The sequence below is a fragment of the Chelonoidis abingdonii genome, chromosome 2 (assembly GCF_003597395.2).
Source record: "Chelonoidis abingdonii isolate Lonesome George chromosome 2, CheloAbing_2.0, whole genome shotgun sequence".
In the NCBI taxonomy this organism is placed as follows: Eukaryota; Metazoa; Chordata; order Testudines; family Testudinidae; genus Chelonoidis; species Chelonoidis abingdonii.
The window spans coordinates 23,689,661-23,713,757 of NC_133770.1; the positions used below are offsets into that span (position 1 = coordinate 23,689,661).

Consider the following 24,097-nt stretch of genomic DNA (forward strand, 5'->3'; position numbering starts at 1 on the left):
CGCCATTACCAGCAGGATCTCCAAAGCGCAGGGGCCTACGGTTTGAGAGAATTCTGTGTCCATGTCCTCACCATTCTCGTCGCCGCCTCTTCGCCTTGCTTTGCAGGTCCTGGTTCAGCATAGACTGCACGAGAATGCGCGAGGTGTTTATAAAGTCCACGATTGTGGTCTTGATCTGAGCAGGGTCCATTCTTGCTGTGCTATGGCGTTTGCACAGTTCACCCAGGAAAAAAGGCGCGAAACGGTTGTCTGCTGCTTTCACGGAGAGAGGGGTGGGGCTGTACCCAGAACCACCCGCGACAATGTTTTTTGCCCCATCAGGCACTGGGATCTCCACCCAGAATTCCAAGGGGTGGAGGAGACTGCGGGAACTATGGGATAGCTACGGAATAGCTACCCACAGTGCAACGCTCTGGAAATCAATGCTAGCCTCGGTACATGGACACACCCCACTGAATTAATGTGCTTAGTGTGGCCGCGTGCACTCGACTTTACACAATCTGTTTTACAAAACCGCTTTATATAAAATCTGAATAATCCCGTAGTGTAGACATACCCTTACTGAGAGAGGAGACTGGTGGAAGCCTGAATTTATAATGCAATTGTCTTTATACTCCTTTTTCACTTCAGTGCCAAATGCCAGTATTTCATGTAACAGTCAATTTACATACATAACCTGAATTCCCATTATATCTTATAAAGTGGTAGTATGGGTAGGAGAATATTGTCAGCACTTTATGGAACATAATTACTCCACAAGAAGATTTCTTAGTCAGTTTAATTGGCGTATGCAGTAACTTATCTTTAATTTTGTATTCCAATGCTCAGAAATAAAACAGAAAGGACCCGCTGCTGTGTGCAAATCAACTTTCCCTTCTGTGGTGGAAAGCTGAAATAGACTTAAGCTATTTTGAAATACCTAGGCACACTTAAGGAAGTTAATGATGATGTAATTAAAATGTAATGGTACGTACATATTTATAAAAGGCTTAATTCCTCAGTTAAAAAATGTCCATTGATAATATGCAAAGTTACTATTCTGCACCTGAACTCAATTATTCCATCTTTAGCATGTGTTTGTCATTCCTTTTCTAGAAAAGAACCAAAGAAGATACTTGGAAATCAGATGAACTTAAGAAACATCTTAGGGTAAACATCTTTTGTAAATGTATAGAATCAATTTAGCCATTTTCTGGACTACTTTCTTTAGTAAAATGAATGTGACTAATGTTATATTTTAGAATGCAAAGATATCCCAGTCCTCCCAACTCAGATTTAATTGGATTTGTGGGAGAATTTCAACTTCATGTTTAAGAAAAGCAATCTTCTGATACTCAGGAAACAGTTAATGCATATTTTATTTAGTTATACAGAAACTGTAGTGGAGGTCACATGTACAGTACATGGGCCAGATCATTGATGATGATTGCTTTTCTGTTCAGAACCTGAATCTTTATTTTTCATAAATATGCAGAGTGTTAAAACTAATTAGTTCTATTACACCGATGGAAGTGAATGATAGTCCTGCAGTGGGGATGGGTTAGTGGTCTATGTACTAAATTTGAAAGGTTTTGATGTCAGCAGCAGCGACTGAGCCCTTTTTCCCTATTAGGTAGATATATTAAGTTTTATTCAGTTTACTGTATGAATGCAACTTGAAAGGAAGTTCTTGTCTGCTCTGCATTAACATGAAATGTCTTGGCTGAAATCAATGGGAGTTTTGCTATGGGCATCAGTGGGACCAGAATTTCATCTCTTGTGACTTTTTAAAAATAGGACTGTGGGTTTTCCCCAGGTTTCTTAGCCAAAATGTTTCTTTCCCAGCTCTTGTTATGCAGTATATTCTATGCCTGTTGTCAACTAACTGCCAATCTTCTGCCATAGAGGTGGCTGCATGATGCCCACATATATGTTTTTATAATTTATTATTAATTTCTGGTGATGTGTGATACATTTTCTAAACGAAGAAGGTATGATTCCTGCCCAAGTGAGCTCACAACATAAAGAATATAGGGCTAAATTTTCAAACTAGCACAAAAAATATGCGTATTTGCATTTGTAATTTGAACACATGAACACCAAGTTGTGCAAACAGTTCTGTTAAAATATATGGAAATTACCAGTCATGCATCTAAGTTGCCCTTTGTATATATTATGACAATTGCAAGCTTAATTGTAGTAGCTGTGTGCACAAGCCAGGCATGCATACATGTGGGCATTTTCACAAATGTCTGGAAACTGGGTTCCATAAATCACTTATAGATTTTTGGGATAAAAATACTATATGAAAATGTTAGTGAATTTTAATTGTGCATCAGTTTATTTTTACTCTTTTTAGGTATCACAGTCAGATAGTCAATCTGAAGATAAGAAACAGAAGGAAAAGAAACTGCAAAGAGATAGAAAGACTCATGACATGGTTGATTACAAAGGATACATACACAAGGATCAAGACAAGGACAGAGGAAAGGCAGAAGAAAGGACAAGTGAAAGAGAGAGATTTAAATCTAGTGAAAGAGACAGGGATAAGCTAAGAGACAGAGAAAGTGGAAAAGATCATCACAGAGAACGAGAGAGAGAGAAATTGAAGGAGAAGGACCAAGAAATTGAAGGAGAAGGACCAGAGAAGGAAAAACACATTACAAGAAAAGATAAAGAGAAGGTGAGTGATAAAGAAGGAGACAGAAAATATAGGAGGGATGATCTGAAGCAAATGCTTATAGAGAATAACCTGAAAGCATCTGGAGGAAGGGATAAAGAACAACGCAGAAGAAGAGAAAGCAAGGATCAATTGGGTAGGTTGGCTTGCTTTGCATATTTTAAACTATTTCACTTTATAGATAGAAATGGAATGAAACCAAACCCCTGTCTTTGCAGGGAGCATAATGTCAGTGGGTACTGGGTGCCTAGCTGCCATGTGTGCATTTGAAAATATTACTCAGTAACCCAGTTTCATTTTCAAGGCTCCCAGGTTCTCAGCTGCCTTTTTTCCTTCCCTGTGAGTTACTAACTATAGTAGTTTTTGGTGATTAATAGTGGGTGACTTATAAGCCCCTATCTGAATACAGGACTTCTCTGTTGGATAATGCTGTCAGGTGCCTGAACTCTGTATGAAATTGTAGTATAATTATTGATGAATGATAGCAGGAGGTATCGTAGTTCCTACCATCATGCAAGAGGGAATGGAGTCTCTCTCAAAGGCCTTTCTTTAGGCAAAACCCCAGATACAGTAACTCCTCACTTAACGTTGTAGTTATCTTCCTGAAAAATGTGACTTTAAACAAAATGATGTTAAGCGAATCCAATTTCCCCATAAAAATTAATGTAAATGGGGGGTTAGGTTCCAGGAAAAAAAATTTTTTCCCAGACAAAAGGCATTATATAAATTCTAAACAATTTTAAACAAGCAATTTAATACAGATATTAAACAAGCTGGCAGCCTCCCTATCCGCTCCCCTACGCCGCCCCCACCCCAGCACCTCCTGCTCGCCGGCAGACCCCACAGATCAGTGCCTTCCCTCTGCTCCCCCCACGTCCGGCCCGTGGTAATCTGCTGTCTTGTAGCATTCAGGAAGCTGGGGGAAGTAGCGAGAACGCGGCACGCAGCCTCCCCCATCCTTTCCCTGCCTCCTGTCCATGGCAATCAGCTGTCTTGCGGTGTTCAGGAAGTTGTGGGGAGGAGCGAGGACACGGCACGCAGCCTACTCTCGCCCTCCCCTGTCTCCTGCTCGCAGCAATCAGGTGGTTTGCGGCTTTCAGGGGGCGAGGGGGAGGAGCGAGGATGCAGCACACACCCTCCCTCCTCCTGTAACAGGTTGGATCACAGAAACCCGCTTTGGGACTGCCACCTGATGTGCTTTGACTACCTCTGAGTCTGTTTTCCCTGCCAACTTAGGACTTCAGTGCCCTGCCTGGTTTGAGTCAGACACACTCGCCTGTTACAAACCAAGACCCAGGTCTGAACCACGTTCCCTAAAAGCTGCAGGCTGAACTGAAAACATTTTACTCTGTATAAAGTGTATACAGGGTAAACTCATAAATTGTTCGCCCTCTATAACACTGATAGAGAGGTATGCACAGCTGTTTGCCCCCTCCACCCCCCAGGTATTAATGCATACTCTGGGTTAATTAATGAGTAAAAAGTGATTTTATTAAAATACAAAAAGTAGGATTTAAGTGTTCCAAATAATAACAGACAGAACAAAGTGAATTACCAAGCAAAATAAAATAAAATAAAACAAGCAAGTCTAAACCTAGTACAGTAAGAAAGTGATTACAGATGAAATCACCCTCAGAGATGTTACAGTAAACTTCTTTTACAGACTAGCCTCCTTCTAGTCTGGGTTCAGCAATCACTCACCCCCCCGTGGTTACGGTACTTCGTTCCAGTTTCTTTCAGGTAGCCTCTACACCCTCCAAGAATATCTCTTGAGCCAGCTGAAGACCAAAATGGAGGGATCTCCCAGGGGCTTAAATAGACTTTCTCGTGGTGGGCGAACCCCTTCTCTCTCTAAATCAACATCCAAGCTCCAAAGATCGGAGTTTTGGAGTCACATGGCAAGTCACTGCCACCGTATTGGCTCAGTTTTTAACAGGCGAGCATCCATTGCCAATGCTAACATCTGAACGGTCCCAGGAAATTCTTTGTGGATTGGAAGTCTTCCAGGATCATTGTCACCAATGCTTCTTGATTGGGCACTTAAGTTGCACATTCCTGTTAGGAGCTGACCAAATGCCTTACTAAAGCTACTTAAAATCACAGCAAGTATGCAGCCACTATTTTCAAAGTTTGAATAAAAAATGGTACATAATACCAAATAGGAATAAATATATTCAGTACGATCCATAACTTGCAGAGATAGTTACAACTGCATATTAGCAAAAATATTCCAGTTATGTCATATATACATCATAAGCATATTTCTGTAAAGCATTATGGGTCAAATCACACCTCCCTCCCTCCTCCTGCCACGGCAATCAGGGGCGTTCGGCGCATTCGCAGTGCTGCGGGAGGACGAGAAGCGCGCGCAGCCTTCCCCTCCTCACTCCTCCTCCCGCTCGCAAACCAGCTGATTGCGCAGGCAGAGCAGGGGGAGGGAGGGGGAGTGCGCGCGGCCTCCTCGCTCCTCCCCCCACTCCTGAACACCGCAAGAGAGCTGATTGCTGTGGGCAGAGCGGGGGGAGAGGGAAGGGCTGATCTGCAGGGGGGTCGGCCTAGAGACGTTGGGTGGCGTAGGGAGCGAGGGGCTGCCACCAGGAGAAAGCAGACAGCCAAATGGACGTTATCGTGGACACATTGCACAACTTTAAACAAGCAGTTTTTAATGGGAGCAGGGACGTAACACATGAAATCAACGTAACGAGAGGATTAATGGAGTTACTGTAAACAGCCAATCTTGGGGGGGGGAAATTTAGGCTCAAGTTTATATTGTTAACATAAGAACATAAGAATGGCCCAACTGTGTCAGACCAAGGGTCCATCTAGCCTAGTATCCTGTCTTCCGACAGTGGCCAGTGCCAGGTGCCCCAGAGGGAATGAACAGAACAGGTAATCATCAAGTGATCCATCCCCTGTTGCTCACTCTCAGTTTCTGGAAGTTTTATTACCTATTTATTATACTGTTTTATTATTTGTTAACAATAAATCCACCCCTCATCCCCAAAAGGTGGTAGATTTGAATTTTATACAATGTGTGTATATATTGGTGGCAACTCTGTCTACTTGCATTAACATTTCTGGATTCAGGGTCCCTGTCACCTGAATGTGGAGTACGTGCCACATACTACCAGTGTAATGTGTCATGTACTACACTGGGGGTTTTTAGTGTAATAAAGAAAAATGTCTTCAGTAATTTTTTATATATATATTTTTAGAGCAAGCAAACATAAGGGATGACGTGAAAGAGAGAAGACATACAGAAAGAAAAGTAAAGGAAGGAAAAGTAAGGAAATGTTTCATAACAGCATAAAATAAGGTGAAATGTAATGAATAAATTGGATAAAACTCCAATACCTGAGTAATCCAAGAAGTGTATTTATAGCAGGCTCACATGTAAATAGTTACAAAACCCCAGTATTTGAACATAATTCTTTAATTCTAATTTAATCTTATTAAAAGGGAAATGTCCTCTAACTTTCAACATGAAAAGATTTAAATTTTATTTGTTTTTAACATTTCCACTAATATTTAAGGAGGTATGTTGTTCTTATTAAACATGCAGCTATCATTTATTTTCGTATAGCATCTTCAAACAAATGTATTGCAAAATGTTTAACCTATTATTTATTAATGTACTTATTACTAATGTATTTATTTGGCATTGTAAGTGTACATGATGCTTTACCACAGATTATGTGCTAAAAAACAAAGAGCAAAATGTCTGCTTGAAGAGTTCATACTGTAAAGGGGAGTTTACCATTACAATCAGGGGCGGCTCTAGACCTTTTGCCGTCCCAAGCATGGAGTGTCCGCTGGTCCCACGGCTTCGGCGGACTGCAGGAAGTCTGCTGAAGCTGCGGGACCAGCGGACTCTCCGCAGGCATGCAGCCGAAGGCACCCTGCCTGCTGCCCTAGCAGTGACCGGCAGAGCACCCCCAGTGGCTTGCCGCCCGAGGCACGCGCTTGGAGCACTGGTGCCTGGAGCTGCCCCTGATTACAATCAGGTGTACAGTCTCCCAGAGGAAGTATTGGAAGCCATTGCTAGTGTAATTAGAAACTTCAATGGACATAACATGTGACAATATATTGTGTGGAGAAATCCTGTACTGTCAGGGAGATGGACTAGACGACCTAATAGGAGTATCCATTCCTGATTTATAGAATCATAGAATTCTATTACTTCTAACATTTTAATTACAAATCTCTGGAGAAATCTCTAACTTTTTTTAGTATTATTTCCTTTTTCCAGAAAAGTGAGAGCAAAAATAGTCTTGGCGAGTTTTTAACAAAGAAAGATGAAGAAGGTGGACATAGACACAAGTCACACAGAGATCAGGAACTGAATAAAGACAGAGGAAGGAGTCATATTGATAAAAGAGAACATTCAGTTAGGGGAGGAAAGGAGAGACCTTCAAAAGAAAGAAGCCATGGATTGTTTGTAAAGGATGGAGAAGAAAAATATGTATCAAGGAGACGTAAAGAAGGATCCTCCATTGAAGACAGAGAAAGACAACTGAGCAAGAATAATGAAAAAAGACAGAGGGAGGAAAATGAAAGAAAGAAAAGAGATCTTAAGGTTAGTTTTTGTAAAACTTAAACGTTATAGTTAACATATTGTTCAGATACCTTCTTATTTTAGCAAACATCCATTCTGCCTTGAAAATGTTCTGTTAAAATACAATAAACAAATATTGATCTCTGGTGAGGTGAGCATCCAGAGATATTGACTCAGAGAGTAAATATTGAATGAATTTTTGCCTGAGGGGATAATAAATTTTGATATTTCCTGAAATGTACATACACACACATGCATTCTGAATATCTTCTTCACAAATGCACAGTCTGACAGTTTCTTCATTGGGACCCTGAATTTCTTATTAAAATGCTGTTAGAGGTCCAGAAAAACAAATTGGCTGGGATTTCCAAAAGCACCCAAGGGAGTTAGGGGGCCCAGCTCCCATTTAATTTCAGTGGTTGTTGGGCACCTCAACCCGCTTAGGCTTCTTGGTAAATCCCATCTATTATTAACATGTTATGAGACATTTGTTGCCTCCAGAGCTGTGATTTGTCTTGTGGTGCCACAGGCAGTGATTGGGGGATCCCAGACCCTCTTTCTCTCTGTGTCTGCCCAGCAGTTGGGAGAGCTTCTGTCCCAAATGGTGCCCCTGGAATTGGGAATGGAACTGGTGCCAAGTGCTGGATCCAAGGATTATGGGGAGAGCACAGTCCAGTTCTCCAACCTCATCCCTTTGCTACTGCTGTTCTAACATCTCCCTGGTGTTTCCAGTGTAGTAAGTGATGCTGCTGCTGTTTTGACAGAAATGTAAGCCTGATGTTGGAGTGTTCTGTGATTTTGGCATGCTGCCAACATTTGTCTGCATGAGTGAAGAAAATGGTAATTTTTAATCTGATTTTAATGTCATGGGTCAAAAAATCACTTTTGTAATACAAGGGGATTCGTCCTGCCAAATATCAAAGGCCTGCTGCAAACAGTGGAGGTGTGAGAGCTTCTCAAAATAGGTTGGAAAACTCCTTTGTAATGGAAAATGTAGGCAATCTTAGCATAGGAATTGCTACCATCTCCCCCTATAAATTTGTGTCTTCATAAGTGACATAACTCAGATGACTGACTATCAGCAAATTTTTCAGGGTTTGTCTAGACTTGGAAATTTGTTGAAATATCTATTCCAGAATATATAAGCTCTTATGTGGACACTCTGAGCTATTTCAGTAAATTTACAAGTGTAGACAAGCCTGTAGTGTACAGAAATTAAGTGAGAAATCCCACCCTAGCAGATGCAGCATGGGAAGCAGAGAAAGTGGCAGAGCCTCTGCTATAGGGATTCTTCAAAAAGAGCCAGAGGCACATGTAGTGTGTACATGCTGCTGAGTGCACTGTAAGCTTCCATCAAATATGTACTGATGAAAGCAACATATGTGTTAATCCACAGTCCCAATAAATCAGCCAGATTCCCCTCAGGTTCTTGAGCATTATGTGATGATCCAGGCCTGCTGGTTGCACAAATGAAAGATGTTCACAATCCCCTCTCTTCCCTTTGTGCACAAACACAGCATAGTGCAGGATGTTGCCTTAAGGATCACTTGCAAAAGTTCAGCATTTTCAAGAGAAGTTCTCTGTACATGTTAAGCATTTCTTTAATTGATGTTTCAGCTATCTATTTTCTTTGCTTAACATAATTACTTTCTCTTTGCTAGGCCTCATGCAGAGCTTCCTACAAGTAATGGAGCATAAAAATGGATAGTGCATGATGACCCATGATTAGTTAATTGCATATAAGTGCTTCTCAGCAACCTCTTATATTACTGCTAATAGTTGATTACAAGTTCATATACATTATTTCTCAGAAGATTTCTGACAATGTGAATACTATGAATTATGCTAGTCTTTCAATTTTTTTACAGAACAGTGAGCACAAAAAACAAGGAAAGAGCTTAAGAGAAGAAGAAGAAACCAGCCTTCAGCATGAAAGGTACACTCATATATTTAACATTATTATATATTGTACAATATGTGTTGTTTGTATGAAAATCACAAAGAAAAGGTACGGTTCACTATCCAAACATTGTTAAGCACATTATTGTCACTCAATAAATCTGTTTTGACTACAGATAATTTATGATGTGCATTACAATCTTTTGGGAGGCATTTTGAACATTAAAATTATTACAAAATCTATATGTTATGCCCTAAAAAGGTGATTTGTTAAAAAGCGTATTCAGGCTCTCTCTCCTGTTGAATTCTTCTGATTTTGGTTCAGAGCAGTGAGACACAGGCTTGCAAAATATAGATTAATTTGATCCTGGTACTTAAATTGTGAGACAGTCCAGGAACCTTCAGAGCCAGACATCTGTGTGTCTGTCACCTGACAATTTATTACATAGTCATGTGGATACATGGTAAACTGTGAAGCACACCTTTTATTGTTTCTTTGAATTGTAGATGTCCTTCTTAGCTGCAAATCTGGCATGGTATTTAAATTATTAATTAGATAGCAACTTCAGGGCTATACATGCAGATTTCCAAGGAAAAGGATCTAGTTTTATCTTGACGAGGGATAAAAGATCTGGGTGATATGCATTAATTATTTCCTCTAGTGATCATGGAGTTTACACATACATACTAAAGGTAGAATATAGTTCTCCTTGTATTCTTTAGTGAATCAGCCATGTCAAATCCTTACACAGCCTTCTGGAATATAACTCTAGATATACTGGCAGGCAGAATTCTCATTGCTGAGTTTTAGCTTAGCTCTTTAGTGAAAGACTGGCAGGATTTCCTGACTTCTGAGGGTGGTGAGGTAGTGCATGAGCCTTCATCTGACATCCCTACTAGATATAAATGCATTGCCTAAACATTCTAGTCAGTTCCTCTTGATCTTGGCCAGTTTATCATCCTGGGAATTTTGCCTCTTGTACATCAAAGTTAATGACGGTAACATTGCCAGAGCAGTATTTATATCTATCGGGGTGGTACAAGCTGGCCAGCAAACAGCCTGGCTTGCTCTCTCTCTGCCACCCCTATTCTCATAGACAAAATTGCTTTAAGAATTGAGGGAGTTCACCAGTCTTTCACTATAAAGATATGATCCAGGAGTGAAGAAACTTGTCAGAATGTTGTCTTCAGAGAAGCAGAATTATAGGCAAGTAATCTTTCTTTCTGACTTTAAATTCTCAAGCCCATATAACTAAAGGGGTTTCTTTCCCCAGGAATGTGGGAATCCATCGTACTTGTTTTTTCTCTTCTCTCTTTCTTCAAACCCTTAAGGCTGTTCCATAATACGTCTTGAGAACTGTCCTTTTATTTCAGATGAAGAGGGCTGGACTTTCTCCATTTGAAATCCATAAACTCTGCCTCCAGAATAATTGGAGGGACAGTTAAGAGCAGCACAAATGGTTGCTTTTCTTTTCTTCTTCAGGGCCTGACTGTCGTGCCTCCTCACTTCTCCTAACCCCAAATGAAGGACCAGGTTTGAATGTAAATCTCTTCTCTCCAGCATAAAAGAAAATTGCCAGGCTTGGGCCATTTTTGATTTACTGACAATGATGTCAGTAACACTCAGTAAATGTACAGGACTAACTCTTTCTTCTTAGCTTTTTCAATAATTACCACTCAAGGATAGCAATAGGACATGTCAGGCAGTGTATCTAGGCAGTGTTTGTGCAATTGTTTGCTGATTGATCAGTTGGCTCTTGGTTCACATCATCACCTGAGGCCTGCAGAAAGAAGCTACAAATACAATGGCTGTTAGGTTTTGTTGCTGAAGTATTTAAGTTTATTGGAAGGCTTCAGCACTTTTTAATATAAAATAACTGTTTTCCCCCAATGCAATATTTTCCTCTGACTGAATGCAGATTTAAAGTGATATTCCGTTTATTTCTAGGAATGCAAGAGATAAAGGAAAGAGCATTGAAAGGGAGAAAAAAGAGGACACAAGCCAAAGGGTAAAACTATTTGTTTTGGAGTATTAGAATACAAGGATTCTTTTAGAATTAGCAATATAGTATAGTAGTTACTATATGTAATGCAACTAAAAATTATCACAACACAATTACATGGTTAAAATAGATAAGGTAATTGGTATGTATATTAAAGATTTCTTAAATAACTGGTGTTTCAGGATGAAGTATAGGAAAATTGATTTATTCTTTATTAATGTGCCTGTCTTATGGAGATACCTGCCTAAGTGCAGGTTGCAGGGAGGTGCCTATTTCTGCTAGTGATACACAACCAGGAATTTCTTTCCTGAAGTTTGTCGGCTTAGGCACCTAAGATGTTTCTTGTGAGAATGTCAGGCAGGCTCCTATAACTGAACCCAAAACAGTTGGAGGAGGAGAAGGTGGAATTTACAACATTTAGCTCAGAGCACTCACATGGGATATGGGAGGACCCAGGTCCATTTCCCCTCTCTTCCTGAGGGGGAGAAAGGATTTGAATAGGGGCCTCCCCCTTTTAGGAGAGTGCTCTAACCATTGAGCTGTTGGGTAGTCTGATATGGTGCATCCTCAATTTCTCCCATTGAAGCTACTCCAGTGTGGATAAATAATTAAAGAATAAGTGGCGCAGGGGGCTAGACCCTTTGTCTACTAAAGCTCAAGTGAGTGTCCTAACCATCAGGCTACAGAGTCACTCTTCCCCTCCCACCCCCTCCCACCCAGTGACATGCCCAGAGGCAGAAATTTTGGTGCCAAGGGAACTTTTAACTTCAAAATTTAGGCACCTGCAGAGTTTGGTAGGCAGTTATGGGTTGCAGTGGAGCCTAACATGGGGACTTCAGTGCCTATTAGGCCTAGCTGCCTAACTCTGGAATGTATGTTCCTAAGTGTATTTGTGAGTCCTACCCTTACTCGACATTTTTTCAAAATCTTACACACTTGGGGAAAAAATCCCTCCAAAGGTAAGAGAAGTTTCTAATGATAGATTGCATGAAAAACCCATCTACTTTTATACAATATAAAAATTCCATTCTTCCTCTAAGCAGTTGATATAAGCAGAGAAAATGTGATTTTAGCTAAATAGCAAGAAATTAACATCTTATTCTATCTGTCATGAGACCCTCAATGTAATTCACAACTATCCAGTAAAATAGTTGCCACAGGAAGGATGAAAAAAATTAAAATATACAAATAATAGGATCAGGGCTCATGTGGATGAAAATAAATTAGAGGAATTTTCCAGAACTGATACCATAACAGTTATTTACTTATTTCACCCAGGTTTGTATACCAGTAATTCACCAAGACAGAACTTTTAACTATTGAGACATTTTAGAATATTTCAAACAGCAAGATTATAGAGAATAGAATTCTGTAATGTTGAGATTATATCTCAGAAGCATCCAATACATCTAAAATTCTGTTTTGGAATACTGTGTTGGCATCTACATATGTAGAATTATAATCCCTACTTTTTGGCAAATAGATCCTGTTCCAGCACCTATTGAAGTCAGTGGATAAACTCCCATTGACTAAAATGTATCTGGTTCAGGCCAGAAGTGAAGAATGATGATCAAGGATGTATTGTAAACCAATTATAAAGAAGACATTTATGAACCAGTGCCATTTTTAAGAAACCTACATAATTTTAGTAAGTGGGTTTTAATAGAATATTAAATGCAAACCTTTTTTTAATGCAACATTAAGATTACATTGTTATTTATTTTTTTAAAAGTCAGGTCATAAAACATTGAGGAAAGTAAAGAGTTAAGGTTCCTTCAGCAGTGTAAACTTTCTCACCTGGCACTTATGTAGTATTTTGTGAGGTACACTTGACAAATAATAGAAATAGGACATGCTGCATATGTACAGCGTGGACAAGCCAATGTTGCTGTAGGTACCGTGGCCTTGAAGCTTGATCTGATCAAACTGTGCTTGGTGCAGGATCTCTGGTCTCAGCCAATACTGGCACCATCTGATGCCTGACTTGGTTCCAGATGTAACTTAGTGAGGCCTCAGGGTTGCATTAAGCTATACCAGTTGGTAATAAAGCCCAAGAGGCCAGGCAGGAATAGAGAAACTTTTTTGTTATGTAAGTGTAGCTCCACTGTAGGTGCACATGTACTTCAGTGTACCAGATCAGAGTCTTTTGAAGCAGTGTCATAATCAGAGCTCTGGATATCCGTGTGTCCTCCTCATATCCTGGCGAAGGCATAGAGGGGGAATGAACACAACCCTCCCCTCTTATCGTCGTGACAGTGAGATGGAACGCGGCAAGTACTGGCCACAGCTTAGCTGTCTGCTGGGTAAGAACTTCAGAACTTCTGACTCCTCTAGAAAGAACTACCATGAATTGACCATCTGAACAGAATTTTTACAATCAGATACCCCTATACTGACCCCCAGCGTACATCCCATCCTATACAGACCCTCTGTAAAGGGGTACCTGAACATAGTGATTCTAAACCGTGGCTTGAAGCCCTGCCCTTCCGTGAACAGATAAACTCCATTAAGATGGACATAGGATGTCATTCGTTTTAAGGGAGACCCATACAGCGATAAGCTCGGTCAGCGCACTGTCTTTGAGTACACATAAATAAGTTGCAGGACTTGTGATTGAAGCTTCACCTACTGGAACAATCTATGAAAGATCTCTCCCGATCTGGAGGAACAAATACCAAACAAGCCAACTTCATTGAGGACCCTGTTTAGCAAGACACACAGTGCCTAAAACCAGCATGCAAAAATAGCACAGGAGAAAAGACCTGGCACCTGCACTCACTCAACTGCACTGACACTCACAACATGACACCAATGCAAGTATCTCTCTTACCAGAGGCTGGCACAAAGTGAGTCCACCTCAGACACACATGCAGAAACTCTAGGTGCAGTATCACCCACAAGGATAGACCACATAGGTCTCGTGACAAAACACTAAGCCGCACATGGCTGTGAGGGCTATTTTAGGGAGAAGCCTACCGCAGCAGCATAGAGAAAATTTCACTAAAATGACCCCAGCACTGTGACGCAAACTTTGGTTTTGATGCCTACAGTCAAAAAAGTGTGCCAAATGATTCTGGAAGAATTGAAATGACCTCTGCCTACTGAGGCACCTGTATACCGGTGGAGACCCTGGTACCAAGAGTACCATGTGACTTGATCCCATCCAGTAGCGGAGACTGGCTCCTCCTGTCCAACACCAGGACATATCTTCTCATCTTCAAGTAGAGAACCTTTCTCTGAGATCCTGGGCGATACTGTAGAAAAACTAGTTGACTCTCCCTATAATAGGCTTAGCTGCCATCATCTCGGGAATGGCATTAGATGAATCTAATACACACAACCAGCCATATCCTTATGGCATCTGCTATGGCCTTATTGGGCTTATGAAGGCGTGCCTCATATGTTGCTGGAGCTGATCTCTACTACATTCTAAGAGAGAAAGAGATCATTCTTCCGAGTAGCACCCCTGACACAACACAAGAGAGGAATATAATAGCACACAGACCTGGAGCACTGCAATAACAAATCCTATTCACCAACTATTGTCCCGTCTTACGCAGTAAAGAATGTCACTCAGCACCAGTACAGATGCAGAGGACTATACAATCAATTTCAGACAATGCTTATGAGAATATGAGAACCACCTAGAAATAGAATTATCTAATCAATACAAAGAAATTCATAAAGTTGTTCCACAATGACAACTTTCAGCTACAGCAGGATCATCCTATGATAAATGAAGGACTGCTCAATCCCACTAAGGCCTTATTCAAGACACCTGCCATGAATACACACACCACAAAGAGGGTGGAAAAGAGTACTAAGTTATGAAAAGGATCCATCTGACGAAGTGGGTATTCACTTAGGAAAGTTCATGCTCCAAAACGTCTGTAGTCTATAAGTGCATAGGATCTTGCTGCCTTCCGAACCTGAGGCGATTCTTGTTAAGTCTCCTCAGGTTTAGGCTACGCAAGACCGTCTTTCTCCTACCACAATAAGGAAATACTGGAAATAGGAAGCCCTCTTGCCTTCAATATCCTGACAACACTTTCTCGATGGCTCATAGACAAAGTAATGAAACCACTTCTCTTGTACAGGATCTACATTGAGAAGGGTCCCAGAAGAGAGGCAGGAAACAGGGAATGATGAATAGTAAATTGAACAGGGGGGCCATTAGCATCAATCATCTAGGACACATCTTTCAATGAATGTATGGAGTGTATAAGGTCTCTGACATGAAATGATGTAATAAAGAGATTTCCCTGAAGTGTCATTGCTATCATTAATCTGGACTGTCGACAGTGTTGGGAGCTTCCTGACAGGTCCCATCATATGAGTTTTGCTGAAACTGCATATTGATAGCCAGATGCAGTTGCTAGAAGAGGAGAGGAAAGCTGGACCCGTGTATGTAGCCTTCTTCTTGAAGCCGGATTACCACATTGCCTGGTTATATATATGATATGGCATCCTTTTCCTCAGCTGGGTGAGATTTTTCAATGTATGATAGAATAATCTCATCTCCAGGAGGTTAAGCTCTCTCGATCTAGAGCCATCCACGACCTTCCATAGAACTCTGTATTGTGAATAGGTATGAGAGATGTTTCTCACATTGTTCACAAAGGAGTCAGTAGTTAGGAAACAGAGAGGAAAGTCACACTCTAGAGAGTGTATGTGTAGCTCAAGTGCTGAGATGCTCTGCCTGGGACAAGCCCCCTGATCAGGTCTGGGTAGACATGGATTGCCCTTCTCCTTAAAATTTGCACGCGGCCACATAGCTACGCAGGTATATGTTGTGGAGGGATAGGCTGGGAATGGTATAGGGCGGTGGGGAGGGGAGCGAAGAGGGCATACCCATGTAACTGAGGAATACAACGGTTGTGCCGCAACCGAGGGGGGAATTGGTGGGGTGAGGTAGCTGTCATAGACCGCACCAAGGCGAGATAGCGCACAAAGGAAATATGCATACATGAACGTATACCAAGAAGCCATAGAAACAATTCCTGCAGCCTGCACGGCAAGCAGGCGAATCACAAATGGCAACTCCCACAAGCATGAGCCAGAGATCGATGGAAGGCCTTGGCTATGAGGCAGTCTCTATGCATATCTGAGAACCAACAACACACCACGGCCCTAGAGTAATAGACATCATCTCAATGTTCCCTAACATACGAGCGCCCTTACGCGCTGAACTACTGCAGAAATTATCTCTCTATACCATCACAAAACAGAAGTGTCATGGGGAAGTCGGAAATGGACTGCTAGAAACAAGAAGAAGCTTACTCTGGAGGACAGGTTCTAGGTCTACAGTCAATGATAAACGACCTAAAATCAAATCCGATGATGATGGGGTTAATAATCACTCTGGATCAAGCCGAGGTACCACAAAAATCCGCTGTGGTACCGTATTTATGCCACTGACACATATCAGCGGACAGAGTGTCCCTTATAGGGATAATGGGGCCTCGACGCAATCAGCTCGGTACCAAACCCTCCCCAGTATCCCACACCAAACCACATAGAGTCAGAAGTCTCCACCCTACTAGCATATCAATACTTCGCCTCGGGCTGGACCAGAATCATACAAAGAGAAGATGTCATAATATAGATAGTTAACGGGTGAAGTGAGTTTCGTTTAGCACCTGTAAGGGGATAACAAAGGAGAACCAAAACACCTATACAAGAGAGACCAACAAAGAAAACCGAAGATTATAAATATAAAAAAAGCTAAGGGAGAGGAATTTTGATGATATCAGTCTTTGATATTGGGTACAATTGTACATTGTCTAGCTCTCAGCTATAGAAGGAGTGCTATCTATAACGTTCAGCTCTTCTCGTTTGCCAACAAATAATTGTGGGTGTGGGTATATTATTTTGTGTTAAAGTAACAGTAGAAGAAACAGAATATAGGCTTTATGTTGTTTGGGTGTATTATACATGTGTGGAGCTTGCTGGATAAGTATCAGATTGGATATCTATTTTTGAATCAGACTTTTATTCATTTTTTATCTTTGTTAAGCAATGTGTGTATAGTTGTCATTCTGATTACAGAGACATAATTTGAGTCTTTTTCTTCTTTTTTATATAAATTTTGTTTAAGACTTGTTTGGATTTTTCTCTTGGTAAGGCTAAGGAAGAGGAGGATTCTTTGTGTTAGTCTACGGAGGTAAGCTCTTGCAGCACCAGGAATGGTGGAAGGGGAGAAAGAGAGTATTGAGAAAGTCATGTTCGGTTTTGCCGTTGTGGAATTATGGGAGTTTAGATCTCTAGATGATGAGAATAGAGAGGAGAAGAACTATACTTAGAGTATTAAAGTGAAATGTATAAGAGAATATGGAGCAATCAATATCAAGGTTAGGCGCGAGAGAGGAAAGTCAGGAGAGAGAGAGAGGAGTAGAAGGGAGGGAGATAACTATTCCTATGCCGGAAAGATATCAGACTTCTGATGTCCTTGAGGCTCCCTCCAGGAGAAAGATTTGGGGGGACACAGACGAGGCAAGGCGCATGTAACTCCCTCGTCGGGTGGCCAGCGAGATAAGATCCAAGCTGGTAATTAAGCTTGGAGGTTCATGCTAAGCACCCAGATTTTGGACGCTAAGGTCCAGATTTGGGAGAAAGGTTTATGATAGAAGGGTTCACTTCTCACCCCATTCCTGATGCTGATGCTCATTACAAGAACCATCTGTAGATGCAAGGAACCTGGTTCCAGGATGATATGAAATTATATATGAACACCCTGGAACTCGGGGGAAGCCAGCTGGCATGCATAGTATTCCTGCTGGTTTTGTGGAACTCCGCAGTGCAGATTTTGACATACAACACATCCACAATGCACTGTATAAACCAGTAAGAAGGGGCATGGTCATCCCCTCTCTGTCAGGAAATCATCAAGCTGTGGACGTGATGTCATCACCACAGGGTAACCACCACTGTCTCTCCATATTCCAGGAGCCAGCAATAACCTGGCAAGATTCTTAAGAAGATGTAACCAGCCATGAGTGTTTGCTGCATACATCTAGAGAGCTGGTATATTCTTGGGGGGAACTCCCACAATAGATCTATTCACCACTGAGGACAACAAATGCCCAAACTTCTGCCCGGCGGGGGGTATGAACCTGGGCTTCTTGCCAGATGCCTGCCTTCTACAGTGGTGTCCAGAGCTCTTATGCGCCTTTCCTCAGATTCCTCTGATATCCAGAGTCAGACAGTACAGGGCCACACTGATCCTAATAGCTTTCTGTTGGCTGAGGCAATTTGGACTGTCAGACCATCTACCGTCTGCTTGGTCTCCCATCCATCTCCTGATCTCAGAACAACCATCAGATATTGCACACAGACTTACAGTCATTGCATCTGACAGCTTAGATATTGGCTGATTGAGTACCACTGCCAGACTGTTCTTGATAGGTTCTAGAAATTCCCATACAGTGTGGAAAACCATCTGCTAGGAAGACCTCCTCCTCCAAATGAAAACATATTGTAAGATATCCAATATACTGGTGCCTCTGTTGCAGTGGTTCTCAACCTATTTACCATTGTGGGCTGCATATGCAGCTCTCTATGTGTTATGTGGGCTGCATACATACAATATATATACACCACTTGTATGGCCTTGAGGATATCACATGGGCTACAGCTTGCGTGAGTTCAGATTGCTAAAGATCCTAGACTATATGCTACACTGGCATTTAGTTCTCCCCAAATCCACCTTGCAGCAATATCAGTGTGTTATAATGCAAGACAGCTGTACTTAGAATCATAGATTATTAGGGTTGGAAGGGACCTCAGGAGATCATCTAGTCCAACCCCCTGCTCAAAGCAGGACCAATCCCCAACCCCTCAAGGATTGAACTCACAACCCTGGGTTTCAGCAGGCCAATGCTCAAACCACAGCTGTACTTGGCTGTCATATCTGGCGGTATCGAGATTCCTTAAGGGCCTTCTTCCTACCTATTAGAGGTGACTCCTAAGTGGGATCTTCGCATCGCCCTCCTAAAACTCATAGAACCTCCATGTGAGCCACTGCTGGATTGTTCAATATATCACCTTACCTTTAAGATAGTGTTGCTATCACTTTAGATAAGCTAGCTCCAAGCCCTTATGCCTGGACCTCCTTACACATTCTTTCATAGGGACAAGGTGGTGCTAAGACCACACCCTAAATTTATTCTTAAACTTACGTCAGTTTTTCACTTAAATCAATCTTCTTCCCAAACCCACGCTTGATGCGAAGAGAGAATAAAACAACACACTTTCGACTTTTCAAGGGTTTTGCTGTATTATCTTAACAGGACTAAACTTTTTAGAATATGTCCCCAACACTTTTGGCTATATCTGGCTTATTGAGAGGCCAACGCAGCTCATCACAGAGAATATCTAAGTGGATTATGCAGTGTATCTTCACCTGTTATTAGTTAGCTGGTGACCCTCTCCCTTCAATCATCAGGCACACTCCACGAGGAGACAGGCAGCTTCTTCAGTCTGCTTTAGAAACTTGCTAGTGTCTGAGATGTTAAACAAACAAACATGGAGCAATCCTCTGACTTTTGTTAAACATTATGCCCTTGACATAAAGGTTAGCTCTGATGCCGGTTTCCATCATCCAGACTGGATACTGCTTTCCAGTCGTCTACAGTGGTATGCATACTGACATGTACTCAGAGAAGAATTAACAATTACGTACCCTACAGTAACTGTGTTTCTTTGAGATGTTGTAGTCAATGTGGATCCCACAACATGCCTGCCATCGCTACATTTTGGAGTCCTCGGAAACTTGAGCTTTGAATTTTGAGGGAACTGAGGGAAGTTTGTGGCCACACACCCTTTATCCGACCATGTGAAAGCATGTCGAGCCACAGGTGCATGTGCACCTGTGCATGGCCCCAACAGACGCTGCTATTCACAAGACCCAATCTCACATACAGTAGTCGCATGTACCCCTAAAGTGGAATCCATGCCAACTGCAACAAAGAACCACACTTACTGTAGGGTAAGTAAATTATTTTTCAGGTCTTTTCCTTTGCTTCATGGAAAGGCAAGAGATTACATACAGAAAAATTGTGTTAGTGTAAAGTTAAGACTGCACAGTAAGTAGTCAGCCGTGAAAGATAAAGGCTATCGTGCTAAGCTTAACACTGCCCCCTTGTGTGAGTGCATTAGTACAGTTTTAAAATTTGTGATCACATACCTTTTGTCATTTTTTTCAAGCTTTGTTTTCATAAATATTTTTATTTTTAGTTACTCTAAACTTAGTTGTACCCTTAGACACAACTCTGTGGGAGGAGTGGTACATAATATACACTGCCCCAGGAATAGTCTTGGGAGGAATTTTGATTTAGCATCACAATTCCCCCCTAACGTTTCTTAGACTTGATCTAGAGCTTACTTTGGTATAATTTACATCGCTCAGGGGTATGAATAATCCACACCCCGAGTGATGTGAATTATACTGACCTAAGCACCAGTATGGACAGGGCTATGTTGGTGGGAAAGCTTCCCCTTGCTGACATAGCTACCACCTCTTGCAGAGGTGGATTTTTTATGACAACGGGAGGACTCTCTCCTATTGGCATAGAGAACCTTCACCAGATGTGCTTCAGTAACACTTTACTGTAACACTTTTAGTGTAGACTAGCCGTTAGAGAGAGAGAGAGAGTGTGTGTGTGTAAGGTAATTATCATCAGATCTTAAATGGGTGCAGCTTACTTCCCTTCATTTTCTGAGCCAGTTCTATTGGCCACTGTGAGTGTGTTCCCACGCTTGCTTGCGTCTGGAGAAGCAGCTGGAATGCAAACCCCTGCTGCACACAGGTATCAGACCCAAGATCCACATAGCTCTAACAAAGCTGTGTAGGAGCTGGGGTTGGAGTCTTACTACTCCAGATGGCTGTATTAGGTTTGTCCCATCCAGCCTTTCGAGTCTGTAAAGTACATTGAAGACTGCAAGCATGATATAATGCTCAGTATTAAAAATTATTAATACTAATATATTAACAATCAGATCTTTCAGTCACTTAGTTCAGAGACACATTTCACTTCTTTTCTCTTATTGTTTTTATATTTTGATTCATTAGCCACACCAAGGTGAACATGTGTCAGCATGGAAACCTATGCAGAGGCAAAAACGTGAGGAAGAACCTGTAAGGACAATTGATATTTTTTATTTTCTCTTGATTTCTTGAGCGCATGGAAGTATCAAATAGCCTTCCTTCCTTGTGAGTTAAATTCCGTTTGCTTTTTTTTCATACAATTCTGCATAGTATTTTTATGCAGTTTAATTATTGTACAATTATCAAAAACTGGCACAGACTCATATTGTGGGAGACAATTAGATGATTTTAACAGCTATTGAGAAACCTAGGTTTTTATTGCATTGAAAATACCTGACCTTACCCAGTAATTTGTAGGCCATTGATGTGAATTGTCAAAAGTGCTGGTGTTGTATGGTACATTTTTTCATAAATGCGCAATTGTATTGCTGTTTTGAAATCTTTTAAAATCCCTTTCATTCTGATAGTCAAAGTTATGAATAAATAAAACAGAATAGCGGGGGGGGGGAGCACAGATATAAAAATTAAGATATTGGTACATGTGTCACTCATTGCTTTTTTTTTAAGCAGATAAGGGCATTTAGAGAGAGGGTGGCTTTTGGAGGGGAATGGGTTAAGGACTGCAGGCACAGCTACTCCTCGTCAGTCATTTCAGTAAGAATAAACTATTCTCTCAGTAAATCCAGTATTGTGTTTAGTTGAGATTGTAATGTTGTTAGATGAAGTTATTATTAAATGAAGATTTATTGTTTGCCCACTAATCCATGGCTTTCTTTTTCCTAATTCAAATTTACAATTGGATTACTTTATTACTAATCAGCTTTGAACCCAGTTATAATTAATGTAGTGACAGGAATGTTCCTGTCTAGTTCTCAGAGAAATAAGGCAGTTTTACTCTTTCGTTACACCAATATGAAAGTTACAGTAACTTTGTGAGGGGCTTTGTTGAAAGTATATACAGCCAGCACATTTAAGAAAAGAAGCTGTTATTCATAGAATGTGATTCAGTTGACTACTTTTTTGTGTCTTAAATTGTTGTTGTATATCCATCATCACTACCTGTTGCTATATAGTTCTGTAATTCCATTTATGATCTGACTTCGTAGTAATTAGTTTTACAAATATATTTTTTAATTTTATTAGAGAACGTAATTTCACTATTTATGTTCTGGCAAATAAAAGATTGTAAAGTTATATAATGGCTTAATTTATTCCACTGTTATATTTTCCCTTCTAGGAAATTGGTGATAATTATTTGACAAATTATGAAGATGATTTTGAAGTATGTATAAGTTTATTCTTTTTGTAATAATTCATAAATGTAACTTGTGTTTGCTGTAATAACAGGTATAGCCTGGTTTGTGTTTTATGCTTTTACTTTTTTGGTAACATTGTGGCCCTTTTAGACTTCTTGTCAGGCTTTTATCTTAATCAGAAGTTAAATTTGTGAGTCTGGGGTGGGGGTGGGTAGAACAGGGGGCAACTTTGACTTTCCATTAGAAGTCTTCAAAGGATCATCATTCTGTCTTACTAGATTTCAAGTATTCAACGTTTTTGAGTAAAAGTCTTGAATTTTGGCCCACTCACTTGTTATGGCCTGCTGATTGTAAGGAAAACTCAAATTTGACATGTATGTCTGACATGTCAGTAGGCACTAAAATGTGTTCAGTCTTTTAATTTATAAAAATTATATTAATTTCTTTTGTTGGACTTGCAGTTTGGTTAGAAGAATAAAATGAGGTTACCAGCTCTATTTACCAGAATTTAGCCAAGAAAATTGTGTAAAGAAACAAAATATGCCTCAAGGAGCTTTATTGCTAGCCAAGTCCAACTAAATTGTGGACTGTGGTCATCTAGGTCTGTGTGTGAAATCTTGGCCCCATTGATTTCAGTCAAACCCAATTTTATGTTGTATGTATATGGTATGTCTCTTATGACTTCAGTGGGAGAACTCTTGTGCTTAAAGTTAAATATGGACCTAAGTCTTTGCAGGCTTGGGATCTTGATTATTTTTTTTAAATGATGGCTGTTAGAAAGTGTTTTAAGAAGTTTGGATTATCATAGTCCTAGCATATATAGATTAGTGGGAAAAGAGAAGATGACGTGTAAAATGCAAAATAAGTACATTTTACTCGTTGGTTGCAGAAATAGAGATACTTATTCTATCATTAATATGACCATTTTATGCCATGTTGCTATAGTATACATAATGGTGTGTGGTGATATAAAGGTTTTATTGGCATGAGTAGGGGATGACTACTCATATGTGCAAAGCCACAAAGAGTCATGCAGCTCACCTTAAACAAATGTCCACAGAACAGTTATAGCACCACACACCAGCACATACATTGTTATGATAAGCACTTTACAGAAATTCTACTTTACCAAGTTTTTTTTAAAAAAAAAATGGTACTGTTTTTCAGTTCCAAGACACTGAGTGTGGCTTATCCAGATAAGCTTATCACAAGCATTTAAGAGAATCTTGTTTATTTAAATTAAAGAATTATTTTTTAAAATGACTCCTGATAGAGTATATATGGCCATTTTCATGCATCATTGCTGTTGAACTCTTTTTGCTCTTCACTGTGTTGAACTATAAGATTTTATTTTTAAAGCATCTTTTAGAAAAAGACAAACAGTATTTTGACACAGGCACCAGTGATATGATTTAAATTATTTGATTTAATTTATGTTCAACATTTATTAAAACTAATGTTCTTTTCAAAGGATTATGAAGATGATTTTGATGACGATGATAATGAAGACAATGATAATGAGGCTAGAGACTCAGAAGAAAGACTAAGAGAGATCCCTGTTTCCAAAAAATCAGAAATAGAAGAAATTCAAAGAGCAATTAATGCAGAAAATGAGAGGATTGGTACCTTACTACCAAAGCAAATTAAAAAAAAAAGTGAAAAGGAACCAAACATGGGTAT

The 24,097-nt window shown here is 40.4% G+C and overlaps 1 protein-coding gene across 4 annotated transcripts in view; it reads left to right on the forward strand.

Annotated features, from left to right (window-relative positions):
• Positions 1-24,097, forward strand: part of DYNC2I1 (dynein 2 intermediate chain 1) — a 62,560-nt gene that overhangs the window by 11,293 nt on the left and 27,170 nt on the right. The window contains exons 2-10 of one of the 4 annotated variants that reach the window (XM_032806334.2): positions 1,096-1,149; positions 2,339-2,795; positions 5,875-5,942; positions 6,909-7,235; positions 9,083-9,150; positions 11,062-11,122; positions 21,186-21,251; positions 22,399-22,443; positions 23,889-24,093. In XM_032806334.2, coding sequence (XP_032662225.1) covers positions 1,096-1,149; positions 2,339-2,795; positions 5,875-5,942; positions 6,909-7,235; positions 9,083-9,150; positions 11,062-11,122; positions 21,186-21,251; positions 22,399-22,443; positions 23,889-24,093 — 1,351 coding nt within the window. Of the gene's footprint in view, positions 1-1,095; positions 1,150-2,338; positions 2,796-5,874; positions 5,943-6,908; positions 7,236-9,082; positions 9,151-11,061; positions 11,123-21,185; positions 21,252-22,398; positions 22,444-23,888; positions 24,094-24,097 lie in introns of those variants that run through there. The other 3 variants (XM_032806338.2, XM_032806335.2, XM_032806340.2) reach the window with 3 other exon arrangements.